The following is a 25,770-nucleotide window of genomic DNA, read 5'->3' as shown; positions in this document are numbered from 1 at the left end:
ATGGGATGAACATTGGCAACAACAGCACAGCCCCTCCCGACGAACTTAATGCGTTCTAGCTAGATTAGGAATAGAAGCAGATTGGTATGTCACCACCCCCAGCCTCCGATGCACATGAACCCGTGGGAAGTACTGGGCCTGGTTATGTCCCTGGGTCCTGCACAGATCAGCTGGTGAGGGTATTTGCAGACATTTTTAACTTCTCCCTGCTTCAGTCTTTAAGAAGAACACCATCATCCTGGTACCTAAGAAAAACAAGGTAACATGCTTTGACAACTCATACTTCCTATTATGAAGGATTTCAAGAGTCTGGTCATGACACACATCAGCTCCAGCTTTCCAGATAACCTCGCCCCACTGCAATTTGCCTGTTGACGGAAGACACCATCTCCCTGGCTTTACACTCATCACTGGTGCATCTGGAATGTGAAGACACCAACATCAGACTATTGTTTATTGACTATAGTTCTGCCTTCAACACTAGAATTTGAAGAATTCATCAACAAACTCCAGACCTCGGGAGTTAATGCTTCCCTCTGCAACTTGGTCCTCAACTTCTGGCCAACAGACTGCAATTAGCAACACCTCCATCACGATTATTCTAAACACTGGTGTTCCACAAAGTTGTGTTCTCAGCCTCCGACTCACCTCCTTGTAGTGAACCATGTATACCTGTCTGCACACGCCCCCCCCCCCCCCCCCCGCTGACTGCTCCTGTGGCTCCTCCCACAGACCCCTGGATAAAGGCGATTGGGGCACTGCTCCTCCCTCAGTCTCCGAGATGTCGTGCTCCCTTTTGCTACTAATTAAAGCCTATCGTCTCCAAGAGTTATTGATGGTGCATCACTCCTATACACTCATGACTGCGTGGTCTGATCCTGCTACAAGCGAGATGAAGGGAGGGTGTGTGTGTGGGGGGTCTGGACTGTGAGAGGGTGTGTGTGGGGGGGGGGGTCTGGACTGTGAGAGATGGTGTGTGTGGGGGGGTCTGGACTGTGAGAGATGAAGGGAGGGTGTGTGTGTGGGGGGGTCTGGACTGTGAGAGACGAAGGGAGGGTGTGTGTGGGGGTGGGTCTGGACTGTGAGAGATGAAGGGAGGGTGTGTGTGGGGGGGTCTGGACTGTGAGATGAAGGGAGGGTGTGAGTGGGGAGGGGTCTGGACTGAGAGATGAAGGGAGGGTGTGAGTGGGGAGGGGTCTGGACTGAGAGATGAAGGGAGGGTGTGAGTGGGGCGGTCTCGATTCTGAGAGATGAAGGGAGGGTGTGTGTGGGGGGGGTCTGGACTGTGAGAGATGAAGGGAGGGTGTGTGTGGGGGGGGTCTGGACTGTGAGAGATGAAGGGAGGGCCTGTGTGTGGGGGGGGTCTGGACTGTGAGAGCTGAAGGGAGGGCCTGTGTGTGGGGGGGTTCTGGATTGTGAGAGATGGTGTGTGTGGGGGGGTCTGGACTGTGAGAGATGAAGGGAGGGTGTGTGTGGGGGGGGTCTGGACTGTGAGAGATGAAGAGAGGGTGTGTGTGGTGGGGTCTGGACTGAGAGATGAAGGGAGGGTGTGTGTGGGGGGGTCTGGACTGTGAGAGATGAAGGGAGGGTGTGTGTGGGGGGGGTCTGGACTGAGAGATGAAGGGAGGGTGTGTGTGGGGGGGGGTCTGGACTGTGAGAGATGAAGGGAGGGTGTGTGTGGGGGGGTCTGGACTGTGAGAGATGAAGAGAGGGTGTGTGTGGGGGGGTCTGGACTGTGAGAGATGAAGGGAGGCTGTGAGTGTGGGGGGGGGTCTGGACTGTGAGAGATGAAGGGAGGGTGTGTGTGGGGGGGTCTGGACTGTGAGAGATGAAGGGAGGGTGTGAGTAGGGGGGTCGGGACTGTGAGAGATGGTGTGAGTGGGGTGGTCGGGACTGTGAGAGAGGAAGGGAGGGTGTGTGCGGGGGGGGGGGGGTCTGGACTGAGAGATGAAGGGAGGGTGTGTGTGGGGGGGGTCTGGAATGTGAGAGATGGTGTGTGTGGGGGGTGTCTGGACTATGAGAGATGAAGGGAGGGTGTGTGCGGGGGGGGGGGGTCTGGACTGTGAGAAATGAAGGGAGGATGTGTGTGTGGGGGGGTCTGGACTGTGAGAGATGAAGGGAGGGTGTGAGTGGGGGGGTCTGGACTGTGAGAGATGAAGGGAGGGTGTGAGTGGGGGGGTCTGGACTGTGAGAGATGAAGAGAGGGTGTGTGTGGGGGGGTCTGGACTGTGAGAGATGAAGGGAGGCTGTGAGTGTGGGGGGGGGTCTGGACTGTGAGAGATGAAGGGAGGGTGTGTGTGGGGGGGTCTGGACTGTGAGAGATGAAGGGAGGGTGTGAGTAGGGGGGTCGGGACTGTGAGAGATGGTGTGAGTGGGGTGGTCGGGACTGTGAGAGAGGAAGGGAGGGTGTGTGCGGGGGGGGGGTCTGGACTGAGAGATGAAGGGAGGGTGTGTGTGGGGGGGGTCTGGACTGTGAGAGATGGTGTGTGTGGGGGGTGTCTGGACTATGAGAGATGAAGGGAGGGTGTGTGCGGGGGGGGGGGTCTGGACTGTGAGAGATGAAGGGAGGATGTGTGTGTGGGGGGGTCTGGACTGTGAGAGATGAAGGGAGGGTGTGTGTGGGGGGGTCTGGACTGTGAGAGGGTGTGTGTGGGGGGGTCTGGACTGTGAGAGATGGTGTGTGTGGGGGGGTCTGGACTGTGAGAGATGAAGGGAGGGCCTGTGTGTGGGGGGGTTCTGGATTGTGAGAGATGGTGTGTGGGGGGGGGGGTCTGGACTGTGAGAGATGAAGGGAGGGTGTGTGTGGGGGGGGTCTGGACTGTGAGAGATGAAGAGAGGGTGTGTGTGGTGGGGTCTGGACTGAGAGATGAAGGGAGGGTGTGTGTGGGGGGGTCTGGACTGTGAGAGATGAAGGGAGGGTGTGTGTGGGGGGGGTCTGGACTGTGAGAGATGAAGAGAGGGTGTGTGTGGTGGGGTCTGGACTGAGAGATGAAGGGAGGGTGTGTGTGGTGGGGTCTGGACTGAGAGATGAAGGGAGGGTGTGTGTGGGGGGGGTCTGGACTGTGAGAGATGAAGAGAGGGTGTGTGTGGTGGGGTCTGGACTGAGAGATGAAGGGAGGGTGTGTGTGGGGGGGGTCTGGACTGAGAGATGAAGGGAGGGTGTGTGTGGGGGGGGTCTGGACTGTCAGAGATGAAGGGAGGGTGTGTGTGGGGGGTCTGGATTGTGAGAGATGAAGGGAGGGTGTGTGGGGGGGGGTCTGGACAGAGATGAAGGGAGGGTGTGTGTGGGGGGGGTCTGGACTGAGCGATGAAGGGAGGGTGTGTGGGGGGGTCTGGACAGAGATGAAGGGAGGGTGTGTGTGGGGGGTCTGGATTGTGAGAGATGAAGGGAGGGTGTGTGGGGGGGTCTGGACTGAAAGATGAAGGGAGGGTGTGTGGGGGTGTCTGGACTGACAGGTGAAGGGGAGAGAGTGTGTAGGGAGGGAGGAAGGCTGAGGGTCTGGGTTGTGAAGATGAAGGGAGGGTGTGTGTGGGGGGTCTGGATTGTGAGAGATGAAGGGAGGGTGTGTGGGGGGTCTGGACTGTGAGAGATGAAGGGAGGGTGTGTGGGGGGTTCTGGACAGAGATGAAGGGAGGGTGTGTGTTGGGGGTCTGGATTGTGAGAGATGAAGGGAGGGTGTGTGTGGGGGGTCTGGATTGTGAGAGATGAAGGGAGGGTGTGTGGGGGGGTCTGGACTGAAAGATGAAGGGAGGGTGTGTGTGGGGGTCTGGACTGACAGGTGAAGGGGAGAGAGTGTGTAGGGAGGGAGGAAGGCTGAGGGTCTGGGTTGTGAAGATGAAGGGAGGGTGTGTGTGGGGGGTCTGGATTGTGAGAGATGAAGGGAGGGTGTGTGGGGGGTCTGGACTGTGAGAGATGAAGGGAGGGTGTGTGGGGGGTTCTGGACAGAGATGAAGGGAGGGTGTGTGTTGGGGGTCTGGATTGTGAGAGATGAAGGGAGGGTGTGTGTGGGGGGTCTGGATTGTGAGAGATGAAGGGAGGGTGTGTGGGGGGGTCTGGACTGAAAGATGAAGGGAGGGTGTGTGTGGGGGTCTGGATTGTGAGAGATGAAGGGAGGGTGTGTGGGGGGGGTCTGGACAGAGATGAAGGGAGGGTGTGTGGGGGGGTCTGGACTGACAGGTGAAGGGGAGAGAGTGTGTGGGGGGGAGGAAGGCTGAGGGTCTGGGTTGTGAAGATGAAGGGAGGGTGTGTGTGGGGGGTCTGGACAGAGATGAAGGGAGGGTGTGTGGGGGGGTCTGGACTGACAGGTGAAGGGGAGAAAGTGTGTGGGGGGGAGGAAGGCTGAGGGTCTGGGTTGTGAAGATGAAGGGAGGGTGTGTGTGGGGGGTCTGGACAGAGATGAAGGGAGGGTGTGTGGGGGGGTCTGGACTGACAGGTGAAGGGGAGAAAGTGTGTAGGGGGGGAGGAAGGCTGAGGGTCTGGGTTGTGAAGATGAAGGGAGGGTGTGTGTGGGGGGTCTGGACAGAGATGAAGGGAGGGTGTGTGGGGGGGTCTGGACTGACAGGTGAAGGGGAGAAAGTGTGTAGGGGGGGAGGAAGGCTGAGGGTCTGGGTTGTGAAGATGAAGGGAGTGGGGAGTTGAGGGAGGATGCCAGTGCTCCGAGGCAAAAGCAGAGACTCACCTCAGTCCGACTTCCCGCCTTCAGTCTGATCCGCAACAGTTCCTCCCATTCTCACCAATAGCGGCTCGAGTTATGGTGATTGATGGACATAATAAGCAATAGTCTCTGTTCCTGTACACAGCGTAACCAATCAGTTTTCAGTCTGAACAACGGACTGGAAATGCAGGGAAGGTTGGAGGAAGCCAGCAGGCCAGCGGAGTAGAGTCGGCTTTTCCGGCCGAGACCCTCCAGCAGGGCGGAGAGGGAAAGATTTAAAATGTGGGGGAGGAGCGAGAGAAACCTGGAGGGGGAGGGATGAAGTTGAAAAGCAAAGCCATGGGAGAAAGAAAAGGCGGAGGAGCAGCAGAGGGAGGTGATGGGCGGCAAGGACGGAGATAAAGTGAAAGGGGATGGGAAATGCAGAAGGGGCAATATCAGAAACAAGAGAAAATCTGCAACACACACTCAGTGCAGGACATTTTGTGTCTCGCAGTCTGCGCCGGGTCTCACCGAACACAGTAATGACCCCACAGGTGAAGTGTCGTTTAGGGCCCTGGATGGTAGTGAGGGAGGAGGTGCAGTGCTTGTTCCGCTTGCAAAGATGAGTGCCGGGAGGGACGAATGCACGGGGCAGTCGCGGAGGGAGCGATCCCCGCGGGGTAACTCCCGTTGGAGATGCCGAGGCCGGGAGGGACGAATGCACGGGGCAGTCGCGGAGGGAGCGATCCCCGCGGGGTAATTCCCGTTGGAGATGCCGAGGCCGGGAGGGACGAATGCACGGGGCAGTCGCGGAGGGAGCGATCCCCGCGGGGTAACTCCCGTTGGAGATGCCGAGGCCGGGAGGGACGAATGCACGGGGCAGTCGCGGAGGGAGCGATCCCCGCGGGGTAACTCCCGTTGGAGATGCCGAGGCCGGGAGGGACGAATGCACGGGGCAGTCGCGGAGGGAGCGATCCCCGCGGGGTAACTCCCGTTGGAGATGCCGAGGCCGGGAGGGACGAATGCACGGGGCAGTCGCGGAGGGAGCGATCCCCGCGGGGTAACTCCCGTTGGAGATGCCGAGGCCGGGAGGGACGAATGCACGGGGCAGTCGCGGAGGGAGCGATCCCCGCGGGGTAATTCCCGTTGGAGATGCCGAGGCCGGGAGGGACGAATGCACGGGGCAGTCGCGGAGGGAGCGATCCCCGCGGGGTAACTCCCGTTGGAGATGCCGAGGCCGGGAGGGACGAATGCACGGGGCAGTCGCGGAGGGAGCGATCCCCGCGGGGTAATTCCCGTTGGAGATGCCGAGGCCGGGAGGGACGAATGCACGGGGCAGTCGCGGAGGGAGCGATCCCCGCGGGGTAACTCCCGTTGGAGATGCCGAGGCCGGGAGGGACGAATGCACGGGGCAGTCGCGGAGGGAGCGATCCCCGCGGGGTAACTCCCGTTGGAGATGCCGAGGCCGGGAGGGACGAATGCACGGGGCAGTCGCGGAGGGAGCGATCCCCGCGGGGTAACTCCCGTTGGAGATGCCGAGGCCGGGAGGGACGAATGCACGGGGCAGTCGCGGAGGGAGCGATCCCCGCGGGGTAACTCCCGTTGGAGATGCCGAGGCCGGGAGGGACGAATGCACGGGGCAGTCGCGGAGGGAGCGATCCCCGCGGGGTAACTCCCGTTGGAGATGCCGAGGCCGGGAGGTAAATTTGGATTTAAATGAAGTAGTAGCCAATCAAGTGGCTCTGATGCTGACACGCCTGTGATTGGTGGTTTGATGGCAGGCTGCAGCGCTGATTGGCTGGTGGGGTGGAGGCGGGCGGTCGTTGCCGGCATGTCGGGACAGGTCGGGCCCATGGAGACGACCCGGGACGCCCGCCGGCCCGGTGGGGCTCGGCTCCGCAGCCTGGTGCTGGAGTACAGCTGCCGGCACCGCCTGGAGCCGCTGACGCGGGGTGAGGACGGTCACGGGGTTGTGGTGAGCTGGGCTGAGGGGGTGAGTGCAGAGGCAGTTGGGGCAGGGGGTATTTCAGGTGCGGTGGCTGTTGGGGGTGGGGGTTTTTTCCCTCCTTTCTACAGATCAAAGGTGTAGATACCTTTATGTGCATGGGCCCAGGTGTGCTGTCTGTTCACTGACTGTGTAGAGCTCCCAAGTGCAGGTGTTCGGTTGTAAGAGAATACCTGTCCCTTGAGTGTGGAGAATGCTGTCAGAATTTTCCAGCCTCCACACTCAGCCTTTCATGGATGGTTCTTCCCCACCTCTATCTGGTTTCTGAATGGACAATGAACTATATCCTATCACCCCACCAGCCTCCAGATCCAGCAACTTCCACCACCTTCAACAGGACCCCACCACTAAGGACATCTTTCCCTCTCAACCCCTCTCTGCTTTTCACAGGAATCATTCCCTTCGCGACTGCCTGGTCCACATGTCCCTCCCCACAGAACTCCCACCTGGTACTTATCCCTACAAACGCAAATGCTACACCTGTCCCTACACCTCCTCTCTTACCACCATTCAGGGCCCCAAACAGTCCTTCCAGGTGAGGCAACACTTCACTTGAGAGTCTGTTGGGGTAATCTATTGCATTCGGTGCTCCCAGTGCAGCCTCCTCTACATCGGTGAGACCTGACGCAGATTGGGGGACCGCTTCGTCGAGTACCTACGCTCCATCCGTCACAACAGACAGGATCTCCCGGTTGCCACCCACTTCAACTCTGCTTCACATTCCCATTTGGATATGTCCAAACATGGCCTCCTCTACTGCCATGATGAGGCCAAACTCAGGTTGGAGGAGCAACACCTCATATACCATCCGGGTAGTCTCCAGCCCCTTGGTATGAACATTGAATTCTCCAACTTCTGGTAATTCCCTCCCTCTCCCTTCCCCCATCTCACTTTCGCTCTGTCTCCTCTTCTAGCTGCCTATCACCTCTCTCATGATTCTGCCTTCTTCTATTACCCATAGTGCTTTCCCCTTACATTCCTTCTTCACCTCTCCTGCCTATCCCCTCCCTGCTTCTCTTCCCCCACCCCTTGATCTTTCCTCTGATTGGTTTTCTACCCTCCCCCACCTTCTTTATGGGGCCCCTGCCTCCTCCTCCTTCAGTCCTGACGAAGGGTCTTGGCCCGAAACGTTGACTGCTCATTTCAACAGATGCTGCCCGACCTGCTGAGTTCATCCAGCTTATTTATATGTGTTGATTTGACCACAGCATCTGCAGTGAACTTTGTGTGAACTATATCTATAGTTCACGTGTTCACATATCTGAAGCTGAGATCTTCAGAAACTTGAAGCTGCTCACCCTTTCCACTGCTGACCCCTCAATGAGGACTTCTTGAAGTCCACAATTAATTCCTTGGCCTTGCTGAAGTAAGATGAGTGTAAGATTTTGTTGTGTCATCACTTAACCAACCAATCTCACTTCTGTGAACTTTATCGTCACCATCTGAAATTCTGTCAACAACAGTTCTGTCATTGGTATATTTACAGATGGTGTTTGAGCTGTGTCTAGCCTCACAGTCATGGGTACATGCATCCCTGAGGTGTGCAGATGTTGATTGTCAGTGAGGATAAGGTGTTATTTCTGACCCACATTGACTGTGGTCTCTTGATGAGGAAGTCGAGGATCTAGGTGCAAAGGGAAGTACAGGGGCCCAGGTACTGAAGCTTGGTGATGGTTTTGATTGTCAGCGAGGAACAGATATTGGATCATAGAACAGCACAGGAACAGAAACTTCAGCCCCCAATGTTTTGCCAAACCAATTAAATTAGTAATCAAATGCCTAACTAAACAAATCTGCCTACGCAATGTCCATATACTTCCATTTTCCTCAATCATGTGCCCACCTAAACATCTCTTAGAAGTCTGTAATATTTCTACCTCCACCACCACCGCAGGCTGTGTGTTCCAAGCGCCCAACACTCTTTACATTTATAAAATAAATCTTGACCTTCGCACCTCCTTTGAAATTACCCCCTCATCTTAATGCATGTATTAGACATTTGAACCCTGGGTAAAAGATACTGTCTGTGCTTCTCATAATCTTATAAACCTCTCTCAGGTCTCCCCTCACCCTCCACTGCTCCACAGAAAACAGCCCAAGTTTGTCCAACCTCACATTATTAGCAATCCACACAAACTGTGGAAAGGCTGAGAGAACCGACATGTCATTAGCCTGTTGTGTTATCTAGCACTGAGCTGAGGTTGGAGTGGTGCACTCACTAACCCAGAGTCCTGTGTGATTTCTCCTGCAGTTTGTCTGCGGGGGTGGGATGCCAGCCTCACTGAGAGTGGACCTCTGTCACTTCGAATCGCCTGCGCTGCATTGTGGAGCACTGTCACAAGACGCTGTACAGAACACTACGGGAGGGTGGTGGACTTTGTGAACATCGTCTGGCAACAGGCTTCATACCTCATCAGTTATCGTCACTACCTCAAGCTCTGCATCGCTTTCAAAGCCAAGGTATTGGACAAACAGCCCAGTGTGCTCGGGTCAGTGGTGTGTTCAAAGCCAAGGTAGAGGACCTGTGCTCACTGGATGGGGGGGAGGAGATCTAATTAAAATCTACTAGATATTGAAAGGCCTCAGAAGAGTGGGTGTGGAGAGACTGTTTCTTATAGTGGGAGACACTAGGACCAGAGGACACAGCTTCAGAACAGAGGAACATCCATTTAGAAGGGAGATGAGGAATTTCTTTAGCCAGAGAGTGGTAAATCTGTGGAATTCAATGCCATTGACAGAAGGCCGTTATTGAGTATATTTTAAAGCAGAGGTTGATGGGTTCTTGATTAGAAAGGGTGTCAGAAGTTAAGGGAGAATGGGGTTGAGAGAGATAATAAATCAGCCATGATGGAATGGCGGAGCAGATTTGATGGGCTGAATGGCCTGATGTATTGTACAGACAGCACAGTGTGCGCAGCTGACAGCACTGGGGGTGAATGCTGGGTTCGCTCGTAGAGACTGAGAAAGCTTCTCCCTGCTGCTGGTAGGTCGTTTCTCAGTAGCTGTAACTCTCAGTAATACAGGTACAGTGGCAAAGTGGTTAAAGATTAAAGGTCTGCAGATGAACTTTGTTTGTCACAGGTACACTGAAAGTTGCATTAATGACCCTCACAGTCTGAGGATGTGCTGAGGACAACTTGCAAGTACCTCAGTGCTTCCAGTATCCACATAGTGTGTCCACAGCTCACTAACCCTAACCTGTACATCGTTACTGGAAGAAACCGTAACACCCAGAGCAAACACATGCATTCATGGGGAGAATTTACAAACTCCTTACAGACCACGATGGGAATTGAACCCTGCACACTGGCACTGTGAAGCATAAGACTAAACACTACACCACCATACTGCATGATTGCGTGTGAGAATCACCCGTTGAGCAAGAGTAGTTGATTTAGCAGACGAGGACTTTAACTTTATCTAATGAAGATTAACGTGGAACTGAGTGAATAGCTGAGGGTTTTGTAAATTAAAATAAAAAAATGATGATTCTGGCATCATTCTGTTGGTCGGGGTCAACCATGGATGTTAAGCCCCCAGCTGTTCACTCGATATGCAAGGCAGGGCTGTACAATGTGGAGAGAAAGCTGTTGCCCATGCAGCAGACTCTCCCTTTCTGTGCAGCTGATGAATCGAAAGGAATGGCAAAGACCGATAGAGTTTGGCACCAGTAGCGTAGCAGGATTTGCTAGTCAGTGTTGGACTCAACATAGGGAGTCCAGCTCCAGATCTTTCCCTTGGGGATTACTCCCAGAGCCTTCCCCATGAGTGGGTATAACCACAAGGCAGTGGAGGTTTGAGATCAGAGGTTTCATTCTAGGTGAGCAGCCAACCACGGCTGATGCACCCCATCTGCCCGAAATGGGGACAAAAGGTGATGATAAAGACGTGCTGAAGTGAAGATAAATGCTGAGCTGGTTGGGCAGGGTCTCTGAAGCGAGGGACTGGGTTAATATCTCAGAATGAGAGCCTCCAGCAGGGAGGTGAGAAATCAAGTTAGACAGCAGCTGGAGTCTGGGGAGAGGATGTGGAGGGGTGACAGACGAGCGGAATGCTGGGGAGTTGTCTGATTGATGGATCATTGAAATGGTTGTAAATATGTGTTTTATTTGTCACGTACATCAAAACCTACGGTAAAATGTGCCATTTGTGTCAATGACCAACACAGCCGGAAGAATGTGGGACAGTCTGCACATGTCACTATTCTCCTGGCACCATTATTGGTTTATTTGAAGCAGAAGTTGATAGTTTCCTGATTGGTCAGGAGATCAAAGGATATGGCAATATGGTGTATGGGGTTGAGTGGGATCAGGGAACAGCTGTGATAGATTGGAGGAACAGTCTTGGATGGGCCGAATGGACTAATTCTGCTCCTATGTCTTATGAGATTCGAATAGGAAACAGAGGGTGACGGTTGAAGGTAGGTTCTCTTACTGGAGGTCTGTGACTAGTGGGATTCTCCAGGGGTCAGTGTTGGGACCTCCGTTCATTTTATGTAAATGTTTTGGATAAAAATGCATCGTTGAGACCATGATCATTAGAGGAAAGATACTAGTATGGATAGAAGAATGGCTGACCAGCAGTGAGTAAAAATATAAGGGGCCTTCTCTGGTTGGCTGCCAGTGACTGGTGCTGTTCCTCAGGGGTCAGTGTTGGTACCGCTGCTTTTCACATTGTCAATGATTTAGAAACATAGAAACCTCTAGGGTTCATATTTTCTGTTGGCAATCACTTTAAAATGTCGGGAGAATGAGACTGACTTTTGGACACTGTTTGAGCTGTTACAAAGAGAGAGAGGGAGGTGTCCAACGCAGAGACCCTGTTATTAAAAGAGAGAGGGAGGCGTCCAACGCAGTGAGAGAGAGAGAGACAGAGACAGCTTGAAAGATTGATGTTATGGTTTCTCTACAAGTTGTTTACCTTTCCACAAGGACACTTGCCTGCTTGTAAAGTTCTTACAGAGAGAGGAGGGCGGAGCAGGTTGATGGACAGCTGGTGTCCAACACATGGGGATAAATACCAGGTCCACTGTTACACAGACAGACACACAGTGTCGGACACTGAACGAGCTTTGATGCACCCACAGGAAGGTAGGGTTTCTGGAGGATCGATTCGGGGAAATCGATCAGTGGCACTAACAGTGTGAAAAAGTGTGACCAGTGGGGAATTATTTGTCCATCCTTGCCTGGGTGATAATTCCATCATTGAAGAATGGTCACACGTGTTATGGTCATAGTTAGTGTCGACAACAGGATTTCGGAAGACAACGGGAAGATCGACGGCATCGGCTCACGTCACCTCTCTCTCTCTCCAACGTTACTCAACTGACCACCTCGAACAGAACTGAACTCTCTTCATCATTGTAAGACTGTACCCATCCACCCCTAGGTTTGAAAGAGCCTAGTTTTGTTCCTATTTCCACACATGTACATATTTATCATTGCTAACCTGTGTAATATATCTACCTTTATAGTACTGTATTGCGTAGCCACTAATAAACACTATTAGTCTATAGCAATATCAGACTCCAATGTGTTTTCCATTTCTGCTGGTTCTTTAATCCGTCACGGGGTACGTGACAGTGGGAAGATGTACCTGGAGGCTGAGGAAGTGAGCGATATCCTCAATGAATACTTCTCTTCGGTATTCACCGATGAGAAGGAACTTGATGATGGTGAGGACAATATGAGTGAGGTTGATGTTCTGGAGCATGTTGATAATAAGGGAGGAGAGGTGTTGGGGTTGTTAAAATACATTAGGACAGATAAGTCCCCGGGGGCTGACGAAATATTCCCCAGGCTGCTCCACGAGGCAAGGGAAGAGATTGCTGAGCCTCTCTTTAGGATCTTTATGTCCATGGGAATGGTACTGGAGGATTGGAGGGAGGCGAATGTTATCCCCTTGTTCAAAAAAGGTAATAGAGATAGTCCGGGTAATTATAGACCAGTGAGCCTTACGTCTGTAGAGGGAAAGCTGTTGGAAAAGATTCTTAGAGATAGAATCTATGGGCATTTAGAGAATCATGGTCTGATCAGGGACAGTCAGCATGGCTTTGTGCCTAACAAGCCTGATAGAGTTCTTTGAGGAGGTGACCAGGCATGTAGATGAGGGTAGTGCAGTGGATGTGATCTACATGGATTTTAGTAAGGCATTTGTCAAGGTACCACACAGTAGGCTTATTCAGAAAGTCAGAAGGCATGGGATCCAGGGAAGTTTGGCCAGGTGGATTCAGAATTGGCTTGCCTGCGGAAAACAGAGGGTCGTGGTGGAGGGAGTACATTCGGATTGGAGGGTTGTGACTAGTGGTGTCCCACAAGGATCTGTTCTGGAACCTCTACTTTTTGTGATTTCTATTAACAACCTGGATGTGGGGGTAGAAGGGTGGGTTGGCAAGTTTGCAGACGACACAAAGGTTGGTGGTGGTGTAGGTAGTGTAGAGGATTGTCGAAGATTGCAGAGAGACATTGATAGGATGCAGAAGTGGGCTGAGAAGTAGCAGATGGAGTTCATCCCGGATAAGTGTGAGGTGGTACACTTTGGAAGGACAAACTCCAAGGCAGAGTACAAAGTAAATGGCAGGATACTTGGTAGTGTGGAGGAGCGGAGGGATCTGGGGGTACATGTCCACAGATCCCTGAAAGTTGCCTCACAGGTAGATAGGGTAGTTAAGAAGGCTTATGGGGTGTTAGCTTTCATAAGTCGAGGGATAGAGTTTAAGAGTCGCGAGGTAATGACTCAGCTCTATAAAACTCTGGTTAGGACACACTTGGAGTATTGTGTCCAGTTCTGGTCACCTCACTATAGGAAGGATGTGGAAGCATTGGAAAGGGTACAGAGGAGATTTACCAGGATGCTGCCTGGTTTAGAGAGTATGGATTATGATCAGAGATTAAGGGAGCTAGGGCTTTTCTCTTTGGAGAGAAGGAGGATGAGAGGAGACATGATAGAGATATACAAGATATTAAGAGGAATAGACAGAGTGGACAGCCAGTGCCTCTTCCCCAGGACACCACTGCTCAGTACAAGAGGACATGGCTTTAAGGTAAGGGGAGGGAAGTTCAAGGGGGATATTAGAGGAATGTTTTTTACTCAGAGAGTGGTTGGTGCGTGGAATGCACTGCCTGAGTCAGTGGTGGAGGCAGATACACTAGAGAAATTTAAGAGACTATTAGACAGGTATATGGAGGAATTTAAGGTGGAAGGTTATATGGGATGCAGGGTTTAAGGGTCGGCACAACATTGTGGGCCAAAGGGCCTGTACTGCGCTGTATTGTTCTATGTTACAGTGACTGATATTGGAATCGAACCTGGATCACTGGCACAGTGAAGCATTACACTGACTGACATTGGAATTGAACCTGGATCACTGGCACAGACTCCTGTGGCTCCTCCCCAGCGATAACAATGAGAAGTGGACATGTACTGGATGACGGGGGCACTCAGTGATGGATGTCAGTCCTTTACTGCTGTGTCTTGCACCAGGAGCTGATGACTGTAAATTTGGAGTGTTTCCAGATTATGCCAATGGCTCTTTTCTCTGAATTCCTGTCTCTGTACAGATGGTGATGGAGATGTTTGTAAAGCAAAGGAGCTTATTGGACATCCTGCAAACGCTGGACAAATTCTTCCCCGAGCTGCTCCCAGCTGACCCCAGAGCGGTAAGTGTTTGAGCAGCCACTGATGCTGCAATCAGCGGGAAGCAGCCGGCACCTGGCTTCCCCCGGAATGGTGTTCTCGGCTCTCTCCCAGATCTCGCAGACACTGGGGGTGGGGGGTGGAGATGGTGCGTACACATCTGTGGGGAACGGGTACAGGGAGCAGTCTGCGGGTGCAGATCCGTAGGAACAGGTGCTGGGGGGGGGGGGGGGAGTCTGTGGGGGAACTTTGCTGAGTGAATGTAACCTTTTCTCCTGAGAGGTGACCTGATAGAGCTGTATAAGGTGATGAGCAAGATTGATTGTGTGGATAGTCAGAGGCTTTTTCCCAGGGTTGAAATGGCTAGCACGAGAGGGCATAGGTTTAATGTGCTTGGAAGTAGGTACAGAGGAAATGTCAGGGTTACGTTTTTTATGCAGAGAGTGGTGAGTGTGTGGAATGGCCTGCTGGCGATGGTGGTGGAGACGAAAACGATAAGGTCTTTTAAGAGACTCCTGGATGGATACGTGGAACTTAGAAAAGTAGAGGACTAATGGTAACCCTAGGTAATTTCTAAGGTAGGAACACGTTTGGCAGAGCTTTGTGGGCCAAAGGGCCTGTATTGTGCTGTAGGTTTTTTATGTTTCTATGGACGGGTGCTGGGGTTGTCTGTAGATGCAGACCCATGGGGAATGGGTGCTGGGTGGCTGTCTGTGGGTGCTAATCAAGGGGAACAGCTGCTGTGGGGGTGGGGTAAGTCCTTGGTAGCAGATCCATTGGGAATTGGTACGGGTGGGATGAGTCCATGGAGGGTTTTAGAGATCCAGGCTCAGGGACAGGGGTGGGGATGTAACCCTCTGTCTGGTTCATCGACAGAGCACAAGTGACATTCAGAAGGAGCGACAGTGTCGGTTGCAGTTCCGGAAACTGGTCCTGCTGTTGATCCGAGACAGGGATTTCCAGGAGTGGTTCCTGCGGGTAGGTGTTGGAGACGAGGCGGTGGGTAAGGATCCAGTTCACCAGTACTTGCCCTGTACCTAGAAACATAGACCAGCACAGTACAGGCCTTTCAGCCCACAATGTTGTGCTGACCCTCTAACACTTCTTCCCTCCATTTTCTATCATCCATGTGCTCATCTAAGGTTCTCTTAAATGTTCCTAATGTATCTGCGTCTACCACCACCCCTGATAGTGCATTACACTAACCATGACAACCCCTCGAAAATGTTCCTCTAATCTTCTCAAAATCAATTCCTTTCACATTAGCCATTTTGGCCCTGGGGAAAAAGGCACTGGCTGCCCACGCTATCTCTGCCTCTTGTATTATTCGCCTCTGTCACTGCTCAACCTCCTTCACTCCAAATAGAAAAAGCCCTTTCCCATCAACATGCTCTCCAGTCTAAGCAACATCCTGGTAAATCTCATCTGCATCCTCTCTAAAGCTTCCACATCCTCCCTATAACCAGAACTAAGCACAATTCTCCAAGTACCCTTTACCCTGGGGAGTCAGTAACATCTGTGGTGTGGTCTGGTCATATAAAGCAAAAATCTTAGCACAGGTGGACACTACAGTTCCCATGGTCCAGTCTGCCTGGATACCAGGGACATTAGCACAGCTGGACACCACAGTTCCTGTGTGAGAGGCTGGTGGGGGGAATTGTTGGGTAATCTACCTCCACAGTGGGGGCGAATGCTCTGCCAGGGTGTGCATTTCAGTTGGTAGGACTCTTTGTGTCTATGTTGGAGAGCTGTGTTCTTGTATCCTACCCCTGCAGATAAGGTGAGTGGGGGGTGGGGTCAGGGTGTGAGGGGTCGGGTCGAGGAGAGGGGGGATTGGGTTGACGAATGGGAGTCGAGGAGTGGGGGTCGGGTTGAAGATCGGGGAATTGATCGGGGAGTTGGGGTCAGGTCAGGGAGAGGGGGGTCGAGGAGTGCGGGGTCAGGTCAAGGAGTGGGGATAAAGAGATCGGCGTCTGTTCTCCTGCAGTTGAGGAGGATCTGATTGTGTTGTTTTTCTGCCCAAGGATGAGCTGGAGGATGCGTACGGCACCTCGTTCATGGTGGCGGCTCAGAACCTGCTGAGGGAGTTCTTGGAGAGGCTTGAGAATGCCCTGCTGCCTCCCCGGCTCGATCAGGTATCACCCCCACCCACTTCATCCTGCATTCACCACGCGTACGCCCTGGAGCTGGGAGGTCTATTGCCCATATGGTTAGGGACAGGAGAAAGTCTGGTGTGGATCACACACACTGATTGGGGTAGGGACGTGGAGTTAGATTGCACTGGATCCAGTCACACAGAACTAGCCCCATACCTAACCCCTGCCATTGCATCCTGTGTCCTGTTGCCTGGAACTTCACATAGTGACATGGCTCAAGGCTCCAGCTTCAGTTTCTCTTCACTTGGAGAGTTGGAGCTGTTCACAATCCCGCCCAACTGTATCATTGACCCCCTCCACCCCCCTTCTCCCCTATCCTCTGGGCTGTGGTTCAACCTCTCCCCTCTTCTCCTCATTGCCTTCTTGGCAGGATAGCTTGGCGGCTAGCATAACCCTTTACAGAGCCAACACTTAGGATTCATTTTCACGGCTGTAAGGAGTTTGTACGTTCTCCCCATGATTCTCCCTCATTCTGAAGATGTACGGGTTAGGGTTGGGGAGTTGCGGGCTCCTGGCACTTCCTCGGACTGTACTGCTTGTTGATGGAAATGACACATTTCACTGTGTTTTGAGGTACATGTGAGAAGTAAAGCTAATCTTTTTTCTCTAGCTCCTTGCCTCGTGTGTGGACCGAGGCAGCCTTTCCCCGCGGGAGCAGTCTCTCGTGTGTCTGCTTACTGATCCTGGTGCATCCATTCCGGACGTTCTCCTGCAGCAGCCATGGATCTGGGAGAAGAGCGGTGAGTGGAACAGAGGCATTGTCCAAGCTGATCACAACTGCCAGCCAAGGGGCTGCCATTGAGGGAAAGTAAATCTCACTTGGGCTGGCAACCTGAAGCACCACAGATGGCTTTGTGCGTGTGTGACCCCTGTCCCATCAGCTCTGCCCCTCTCCCCCCTCCCTGAGTGCTGTGGGTTGGTGCTGAAAACATGAGAAGCTGCAGACATTGCTGTTCAGTGAGTGTCCTTATGGAGATCAACCTTGGGGATGAGGCAACAACACAGGAGTTCCCATTTGCTCAGAGAGCCAGGTAATGCAGAGTTTGCTGAAAGGGGTTATGATGGGGGAGAGCTGTTGGGGGGGGGGCAGAAGGTAAATAAATGATCACAGAGTCCAAAAGCACGGAAACAGGCTCTTACAGCGCAGCTCATCTGTGTTGACCAAGATGCCCCATACAGGCTGTCTGAAATGTCTTTGGAAGGAACTCGCTCATGCCCGGGTTGACTGACTGGGGAGACAAGTGCAGAGGGTGGAAGGGACAGGCAATATCAGGGTCTTCAGCCCTTCCTCTCTCCTTGCATCCTCCAGCGGCCCGCAATGTACTTGTGGGCTGTGGGAGAGGATGCAGGGTGGTGATGGTTGGGGTTGATTGGGGCAGCAAGACTTGTTAGTTGACAGTGGAATGGTCAGTGGGTAGCCTGTGGGGTTATCGATTCCCCTGTGGGGGTGAGGACCTCTGCCTCACCTGTGCACTAAGGTGTCTGCGTTCTTTCATAGATGGCGGTCAGGACAGTGGTGATTTGGCATCAGGAGCCTCTGGAAGCAGCACCGGGGAAGAGTGTGGGCTGAGATGTGGACACCATCCTGGCACAGAGCCAGTGACAGCAAACACTCAGGAGGGCGAAGACAGTGTGTCATCGAGGGAGCAGGCATCGGAGGAGGAGCAGACAGTGTCTGAGGCATCCACAAAACCCTCTCCTACAGGGCATCTATTCAGCAGGGGATTGATGGAGAGAGATGGTGGCGGAGAGAACTGTGGCAGAAGACTGCAGCCCATTGTCTTTTCTGCCTTACACTTTGACCAGTTGTCTGACGAGGAGGTGGGTGTGTTCCCCTCGTTGACCCAGTCCCCCCCTGATCCCCTGCAGTCTCAGCAAAGAGAGTGCCCAGCCACAGCCTGCCCTCTGCCCCAGGACAGTGGTGCCGAAGCAGGAACCACAGAACGGACCCACCAGTGTCCACGATCACCAAACCAGGGGCTGGAAATCGAGTTGCTGGCCACAGCTCCCCTCTCACCAGAGGTCCAGGGCAGGCTCCTGCAGTGTTCACAGTTCCAGCCCAGGGTTCTGCTCTTCCGACTGAGCTCTGGGCAGAAGGGGCAGCCCGCAGCCGCCGGGAGCCACTGGCGACAGCGAGAGCGTCCCGTGGTCAGTGGGAACCACCATCAGCTGGGCGAGGTAGCCCCCACCCCTCCCTGGCACTGGAACCTGCGAAAGAGGCCCCGGCAGTGCCAGGCAGATAGTGCCAGCTGGACTGTGAGCAAACGGATGGCAATGGCTCAGGGCAGCCCGGACGAGAGGCTGCTCTCATCCAGTGAGGAGTCTTCACTGTCTGACACCAGTGACGACGAGTATTTCCCCTTCTGTAGCCAGCTGACTCCCTCTGGCCACTGGGTTACCTACCCTGCCAGGAATGAGATGGGACAGTTCATAGCATACAAGCCCAACGGAATTATCTGACTCCTAGACGTGCTGAGCTCTGAATGCATGCAGTGTTAGCAGGAACCGAGGGCTCCTAGTGTTTGACTGCAGACACATCTAGGTGAACTGAGCCTGTAGAGTTGTGAAGGAGGCCACTTTCTGCCCGTCTGGCCAAGATGGATATTGCCTTCCTTACTTCCCCACTTCCTGGTCCTTTCAGCTACTCAGTGCTCATCCAAGAATTGGTGGAGGTTCTGTCCACTGTCCAACTTGCAGCTTCCGGAGACTCCTGCTGTTTACTTTATCCAGGACATTCATGAGGTACCTCAGTCTCCCCTTGGCTAATCTCATCTACACAGGGATGGTTGCGGCAGGCAACTATAATTCACAACACCCTCTCGGTGGTGACCTGTCCTACTGTCATTGTTTCACTGGGATCATCCATATTCTGCACAGTTGTACCCTGCATTCCAAAATATCAGTCAAAGAATGAATTGTTTTGTGATTTTTGCAAGGAAGTGAGCGGTCTGTCTGTGGCACGGGTGTGTACCTTTGGAGATGACGTGATGCTGTTAGTTAGGTGGGATGTGAAGAAACTCTCTCAAAGGATTGCAGCAGCCAGACTCTCTCAACAGAAGCTTGAAGCTCAATACTGACCTGGCTAATTCAAATACACAAGGTCACATGAAATCTCTGCCACCCTCCTATTCTACCCTCTGCTTCCTACACAGCTCCCAGGCCACCCAACATAACTTCAGGGAACTTGTCTGTGCAGTGAGGAAATTGGGGATTCTGTTGAAGACCCTTGAGTCCATATCCTCTGTGTTCTTGTTTTTCATCTTGAACAACTATCTTTCTAGTAATGGGAACCCTGCCAAATCTGTCCTTCTGTTCGCTCATCCTTTCCGTTCAAACACTTGGGTCCTCATTTTCTGGCTTGAAGCAATGACTTTCTCCCTGCACTGACACCGTCCAACCTGCTGGGAGCCTCCCATCTTCTCAGGTTTGGTTTTGTTCCGGCATACAAATGGGTGAGTTGGGGAGCTGTTAGCTGCCGTGGAGATGGGCTGTGCTGTCATTGAACAACCTGCTGCTCTAGTCGATGCCCTCTCCTTGCAATGTTTTGCAAAGGTCACACCCCACAGTGTGTTAGTTTTATTAACTCCTCAAATCCTCCTCCTCCCCCCCGGGACCTGGTCAGCTGTGGACTAGCTTCCTGTTCTGTCCAGGTGCCCTGCATTGCCTCTTTCCAGACCTCTCCTCCAACACAAATGCAGTGAGCAAGGGTTTTATTAAACCATGAAAGTGGTTTGGCTGAGAATAGTGAGATGGCCTCTACTGGTGCTGAGAGGTGAGGGTGCTGGAATGTACACTGTGAGATTTTAGTAAGATGTCTGTTTGTTCCATATTATTAAGGCTCCCTGGGCTGAAAGACAAGTAGTACTGAAGTACTGTCTTGTGATGGAGGCAGAATTTGTCACAAATGGAACCAGTCTTTGTTTTATTTGCAATGTACTTTGCTATCCCTGCAATAAATTATTTTAATTCTGGTGCTCTGATGCTGCAACAATCCTCTGCTGCTTCTTGTCACGGCCACAGTCTCTGCTTGCATTTCCATGGGCTGTAAGGGTTGTGAGAACACTAGGTTCTAAAGACGGGGATCTGTATCTGTACTCCACATTCTATGTGATTGAAGGCAGAGGATGTGGGTGAGGTGCTAAATCCTAATACTTAGCATCAGTATTTACTGAGGAGGATCAGGAGATCTGTGTGGAGTGTGCTGATGTGCTAATATATGTTGAGGTAAAGAGGAAAGTAGTGTTGGGTTTCTTAAAGAACGTTATGGAGGATAAATCCCTAAGGCTGGAAGGGATGTACCGGGGTTATTAAAAGATGTGAGATGAGATTGCTGGGGCCTTGACCAAGATTGTTGTGTCCGCTCTAGCCAAGGGCGAGATCAGCTTTTGCAGGGTATTGGGAACTGGAGCACCAGATCAGTAAGGGAAGGTAAATGTTGGGGAAGTATTGAAAGGTATGATGGATCGGATTGTTTGAAATGGGTACATTTTAATGCTGGGAGTATTGTAGGTCCACAGGTCCTCCAGTTCAAGGGTTCAGCTCAGGGATAACAACCCTGACTGGTAAAACAAAATTATTATGGAAGCAGCAATGAAAAATCCTTCTATATCTGACTGCGTTGGTATTCCTGAGTCTCCATCCAGGACTTGCATGGGAGTCCCTCTTGTGAGGCTAGTCCACAAGGTTAAGATGCATGGGGTCCGTGGCAAATTGGCCGTTTGGATTCATAACAGACTTATGTATAGAAAAATAGGGTAGTAATTGAAGGGACTTATTTGAGCTGTAGGTCTGTAATTAGAGGTGTTCCACAGAGATCTGTGCTGGGACCTCTGCGGTTTGTGATGTATATAAGTAACGTATGAAAATGTAGATGGCTGCATTAGTAAGTTCGTGGATGATAACAAGATTGGTAGAGATATGGATTGTGTAGAAGACAGGCAAAGAATACAGTGCAATATAGATCAGTTGCAGATATGGGCTGAGAAATGGCAGATGGAATTTAACTCAGATAAATGTGAGATGTTTCACCTCAGTAGGGCAAATGCAAGGAGATAGTACACTGTTGAGGGCAAGATCCTTAGCAGTGTTGCTGAGCAGAAAGATCTTAGCTCCCTAAAAGTGGCCACACAGGTTGATAAGGTGGGTAAGAAGGCTCATGGAATGCTTGCCTTTATTAGTCAAGGCTTGAGTTCAAAAGTCAAAACGTTATGTTGCAACTTTATAAAACTCTAGTTAGGCCACATCTGGAGTATTGCACACGGTTCTGGTCACCCCATTATATAAACAATGTTGTGGCTTTGGAGAGGGTGCACCAGGATGCTATCTGGTTCAGAGTGCAGGTTGAGAGGCTAGATAAATTTGGATTGTTTTCTCTGGAACAGTGGAAGCTGAGGGAAGATCTGATGGGGGTTTATAAGACTGAGAAGATAGAATGGACGGAAAATATCTGTTTCCCATGTTGAAGCATCTAATACCAGAGGGCATGCATTGAAGGCGAGAGGAGATGAGTTCAAAGGGGATTTGAGGGGTAAGTTTTTTTTATTCAGAGTGGTGGATACCTGGAATGCATTGCCTGGTGTGGTGGTAGAGGCACATACATGAGAGGATTTAAAGAGACTTTTAGATATGAGGAAGATGAGGGATATAAGTAAGAGGGGCTTGGGTGTTTTTGCTTTGCTTTTTAGTTGGTTTGGCATAACATTGTGGGCCACATGGCCTGTTCCTGTGTGTAATGTTCTATGTAGTAACTTGAATTAATTTTTTTTGACACAGTGACGAGGGTGATCAGGGAAGGTAGATCTGTGGATGTTATCTACATGGATTTTAGTAAGAAGTTTGACAAGATCCCTCATGGGAGACTCATTCAGAAGCACAGGATCCACAGTAAATTGGCCTTTTTGATTCAGATTTGGTTTGCCTACAGAAGTTAGAGGATATGATTGATGGGACTTATTCTGGTTGGTGGTCTGTATTATGACCTCGGCTGTTTGTGATGTGTATGTATACTGTATATAACCTGGATGAAAGTATAGCTGGGTGGATTAGTAAGTTTGGAGATGCTATTAAGATTGGTGGTGTGGAAAGGAACATATAACTCAGTAGCCACTTTATTAGGTACATCTGCTCATTGATGGAATTATCTAATCTGCCAATCATGTTACAGCATCTCAGCGCATAAAAGCATGCAGACATGGTCAAGAGGTTCAGTTGTTGCTCAGACCAAACATCAGAATGGGGAAGAAATGTGATTTAAGTGACTTTGACATGGAATGATTTTTGGTGTCAGGTGGCATGGTTTGAGTATCTCGGAAACTGGTGATCTCCTGAGATTTTCACACAAGTCTCTAGAATTTAGAGAATAGTGCACAAAAAAAACCCAAAAAAAAATCCAGTGAGCAGCAATTTTGTGAGCAAAAGCTCCTTGTTAATGAGAGAGGTCAGAGGAGGATGGTGGGATTGGTTCAAATTGTTAGGAAGGTAACAGTAACTCAAATGACATATTACACGTGCTATGCAGAAAAGCATCTCTGAATGCACAACACATCAAACCTTAAGCAGATGGGTAACAGCAGCAAAAGACCATAAACGTACACTCACTGGCCACTTTATAGGTATAGGAGGTACACAATAAAGTGGCCACTAAGAGTAGATATGGGTGGGGAAAGGCCAATGGAGCTTCATCTGCCAAATGTGACATGTTGCACTTCAGGAGATGTAACGTAAAGGGGCAGTACACAGTTTGCTATAAACTTCATCACAAGCCCATCAGTTCCACTAACCAAATCATTGATAATAGTTCCATGTGAGCAGCACTTACAGCGTGGCATTGAGTTTACATTGCTAGCGATCAACTAGAGTTCAAGAAAAGCAACTATGATCTGTGCAAAGCTATCAAGGCTGTGAAACAACATAGGGAGAAGATTGAATCAAGATTCACAACGAATAGCACATGACTCGTGGCGAGGGCTGCATACCATCACAGACTTCAAAGCCAAACGTTGTGGTGCCGCCAACATCGTGGCCTCTCCCAGATGAGCTCAATCATTTTTATGCTCTGTTCGATATCACTAACTCTGAGCCTCCGAGGAAACCCGGTCATCTCTGATGTTTCCAACGAGTGGACAGTTGCAGGGTTGTGGGACCAGATGGCATCCCAGAGCAAGTACTCAGGATGTGCGCAGCACAACTTGCAGGTGTGTTTACTTATATTTTTATTCTCTCTCTCTCTCTCACAGTGTAGAGTGTCCTCCTGCTTCCAATTATCCACCATTGTCCCTGTACCATAAAAGACCAAGGTCACATCCCTGAACAACTGGCGTCCTGTCGCACTCACCTCAATAATAAGCAAATACTTTGAGGCTGGTCAAGGATTACATCTGCAGCTTGCTACCACCCAGTCTGGAACCCCCTGCAATTTGCCTACTGACACAACCGATGGACAGATGACGCAATAGCCACTGCTCTGTATACTGTCCTTACACTTCTGGAGAAGGTTGCTTATGTGAGAATGCTGTTCTTGGACTACAGTCCAGCATTCAACACCATAGTTCTATCCAGGCTCGACAAGAAGCTCAGAGACCTCAGCCTTGATCCTGCCTTGTGCAGCTGGATCCTAGACTTCCTGTCAGATCGTCAGCAGGTTGTAAGAGCGGGCTCTCTCACCTCTAGCCCTCTGACTCTCAATACAGGAGCACCTCAGGGCTGTGTACTGAGTCCCCTCCTTTACTCCCTGTATACCCATGACTATATAGCCACCCACAGCTCCAATCTGCTAATTTGCCAACAACACTACATTGATTGGCCTTAACTGAAACACTAACAAGGTGGCCTACAGGGAAGAAGTCATCTTTCTGACACAATAACATCAAAAAAAAACCTTTCCCTCAATGTCGCAAGAAGAAAGGAGCTGTTTGGGGATTACAGGAGGAATGGAGATGGGCTAACCCCTATTGACATCAATGGATCTGGGGTCGAGAGGGTAAACAGCTTCAAGTTCCTCGGCATGGTCTGCACACACCAGCCGTGTGGTGAAAAAGGCACAAGAGCATTTCTTTCACCTCAGACGGTTGAGGAAGTTTGATATGGGCCCCCAAATACTAAGAACTTTCTACAGGGGCACAATTGAGAGCATCCTGACTGGCTCCATCACTGATTGGTATGGGAACTCCCTCAATCGCAGGACTCTGCAGAGAGTGGTGTGGACAGCCCAGCGCATCTATAGTTGTGAACTTCCCATGATTCAGGACATTTACAAAGACGGTTTGTAAAAGGGGCCTGTAGGATCACTGGGGACCCAAGAATCCCAACCACAATCTATTTCAGCTGCTACCATTCGGGAAGCATTACCGCAGTATAAAAGCCAGGACCAACAGGCTGCAGGACAGCTTCTTCCACCAGGCCATAAGACTGCTTAATTCATGTTGACACAACTGTGTTTCTGTTATATTGACTACCTTGTTGTACATACTATTTATTATAAATTACTATAAATTGCACATTTAGACAGATATGTAACAAAAATTTTTACTTCTCATGTATGTGAAGGATGTAAGTAATAAAGATTAACTCACGCTGTCTTGAGTATACTATATTACATTGACTGTTCTATTTGTTATAAATTACTGTGATTGAACATGGTACATTTAGACGGGGATGTAACAAAGATTTTTATTCCTCATGTATGTGAAGGATAAGAACTAGTCAATTCAACCATGTGAAAAGTAGCAGTCCGAATACTGTACTGACACCTGAGGAACACCACCAGTCACTAGCAGCCAAGCAGAAAACCCCTCTCTGGCTCCTACTTGTCAGCCATTCCTCTGTTCATGCTAGTATCTTCCTGTAATGCACTGGAATTTTATCTTAAGCAGCCTCATGTGTGGCATCTTATCAAATGCCTTATGAAAATCCAAGTAAATGACATCCACTACCTCTCCTTTATGCACCCTGCTTGTTCCTCCTCCAGTCCACCTGCCTCTGAAACTCCCTTTATTCCACTGTGATACTGAAACATGTGGCTTGTGTTTCTCCCTCTCAAATTGCAGTATGAATTCAACTGTATTATGACCACTGTTTCCCAAGGGTTTCTTTACATTAAGCTCCCTAATATCTGGGTTATTACTCATCACCCAATTTAAGATGGCCTTTCCCCGAGTAGGCTCAAACACAGGCTGCTCTAAAAAAAACATCTTGTAGACATTCAACAACTTCCCTCTCTTGCAATCTAACACCAACCTGATTTTCCCAATCCCCTTGCATATTGAAGTCCCCCATTACAATTGTGTCATTATATGGCTTTTCCAGCTCCCTTTGCCATCTCAATCCCACATCTTGGCTA

The 25,770-nt window shown here is 51.0% G+C and overlaps 2 protein-coding genes across 7 annotated transcripts in view; one reads left to right on the top strand and one right to left on the bottom strand.

The window, feature by feature from the left end:
- The window catches only part of LOC132407086 (Fanconi anemia core complex-associated protein 24-like), a 195,941-nt gene that overhangs the window by 14,401 nt on the left and 155,770 nt on the right, over positions 1–25,770 (bottom strand). For 3 of the 4 annotated variants that reach the window (XR_009516373.1, XM_059993370.1, XM_059993371.1), the window contains exon 1: positions 4,680–4,813. The exons of the other annotated variant lie outside the window; for it this stretch is intronic. The gene's annotated coding sequence lies outside the window, so the exon portion shown is untranslated. Of the gene's footprint in view, positions 1–4,679; positions 4,814–25,770 lie in introns of those variants that run through there. 4 annotated transcript variants of the gene reach the window in all.
- On the top strand, positions 5,009–25,007 carry LOC132407085 (uncharacterized). Of its 3 annotated transcripts, none has more exons than XM_059993360.1 (8): positions 5,009–5,191; positions 6,419–6,589; positions 8,894–9,102; positions 14,202–14,300; positions 15,154–15,255; positions 16,302–16,412; positions 17,044–17,173; positions 17,932–25,007. In XM_059993360.1, the coding sequence occupies exons 1-8, from the start codon at positions 5,035–5,037 to the stop codon at positions 18,891–18,893; spliced, it is 1,941 nt and encodes a 646-aa protein (XP_059849343.1). In that variant the 5' UTR covers positions 5,009–5,034; the 3' UTR covers positions 18,894–25,007. The 3 variants fall into 3 exon arrangements, with proteins under 3 accessions (XP_059849343.1, XP_059849345.1, XP_059849344.1); XM_059993361.1 differs by lacking the exon at positions 5,009–5,191 and adding an exon at positions 5,198–6,305; XM_059993362.1 differs by lacking the exon at positions 6,419–6,589.

The sequence above is a fragment of the Hypanus sabinus genome, chromosome 17, assembly GCF_030144855.1.
Source record: "Hypanus sabinus isolate sHypSab1 chromosome 17, sHypSab1.hap1, whole genome shotgun sequence".
NCBI classification, from domain to species: domain Eukaryota; kingdom Metazoa; phylum Chordata; class Chondrichthyes; order Myliobatiformes; family Dasyatidae; genus Hypanus; species Hypanus sabinus.
Note: the sequence above shows the minus strand (reverse complement) of the source record. Positions and strands in the feature narration are given on the sequence as shown.

Coding starts and splice junctions, on each gene's coding strand:
- LOC132407085 (XM_059993360.1), top strand. CDS start 5,035: ATGGGCGGCAAGGACGGAGATAAAGTGAAAGGGGATGGGAAATGCAGA. Junction 6,590..8,893: donor CCTGGAGCCGCTGACGCGGG/GTGAGGACGGTC, acceptor TTTCTCCTGCAG/TTTGTCTGCGGGGGTGGGAT. Junction 16,413..17,043: donor TGCCTCCCCGGCTCGATCAG/GTATCACCCCCA, acceptor TTTTTTCTCTAG/CTCCTTGCCTCGTGTGTGGA.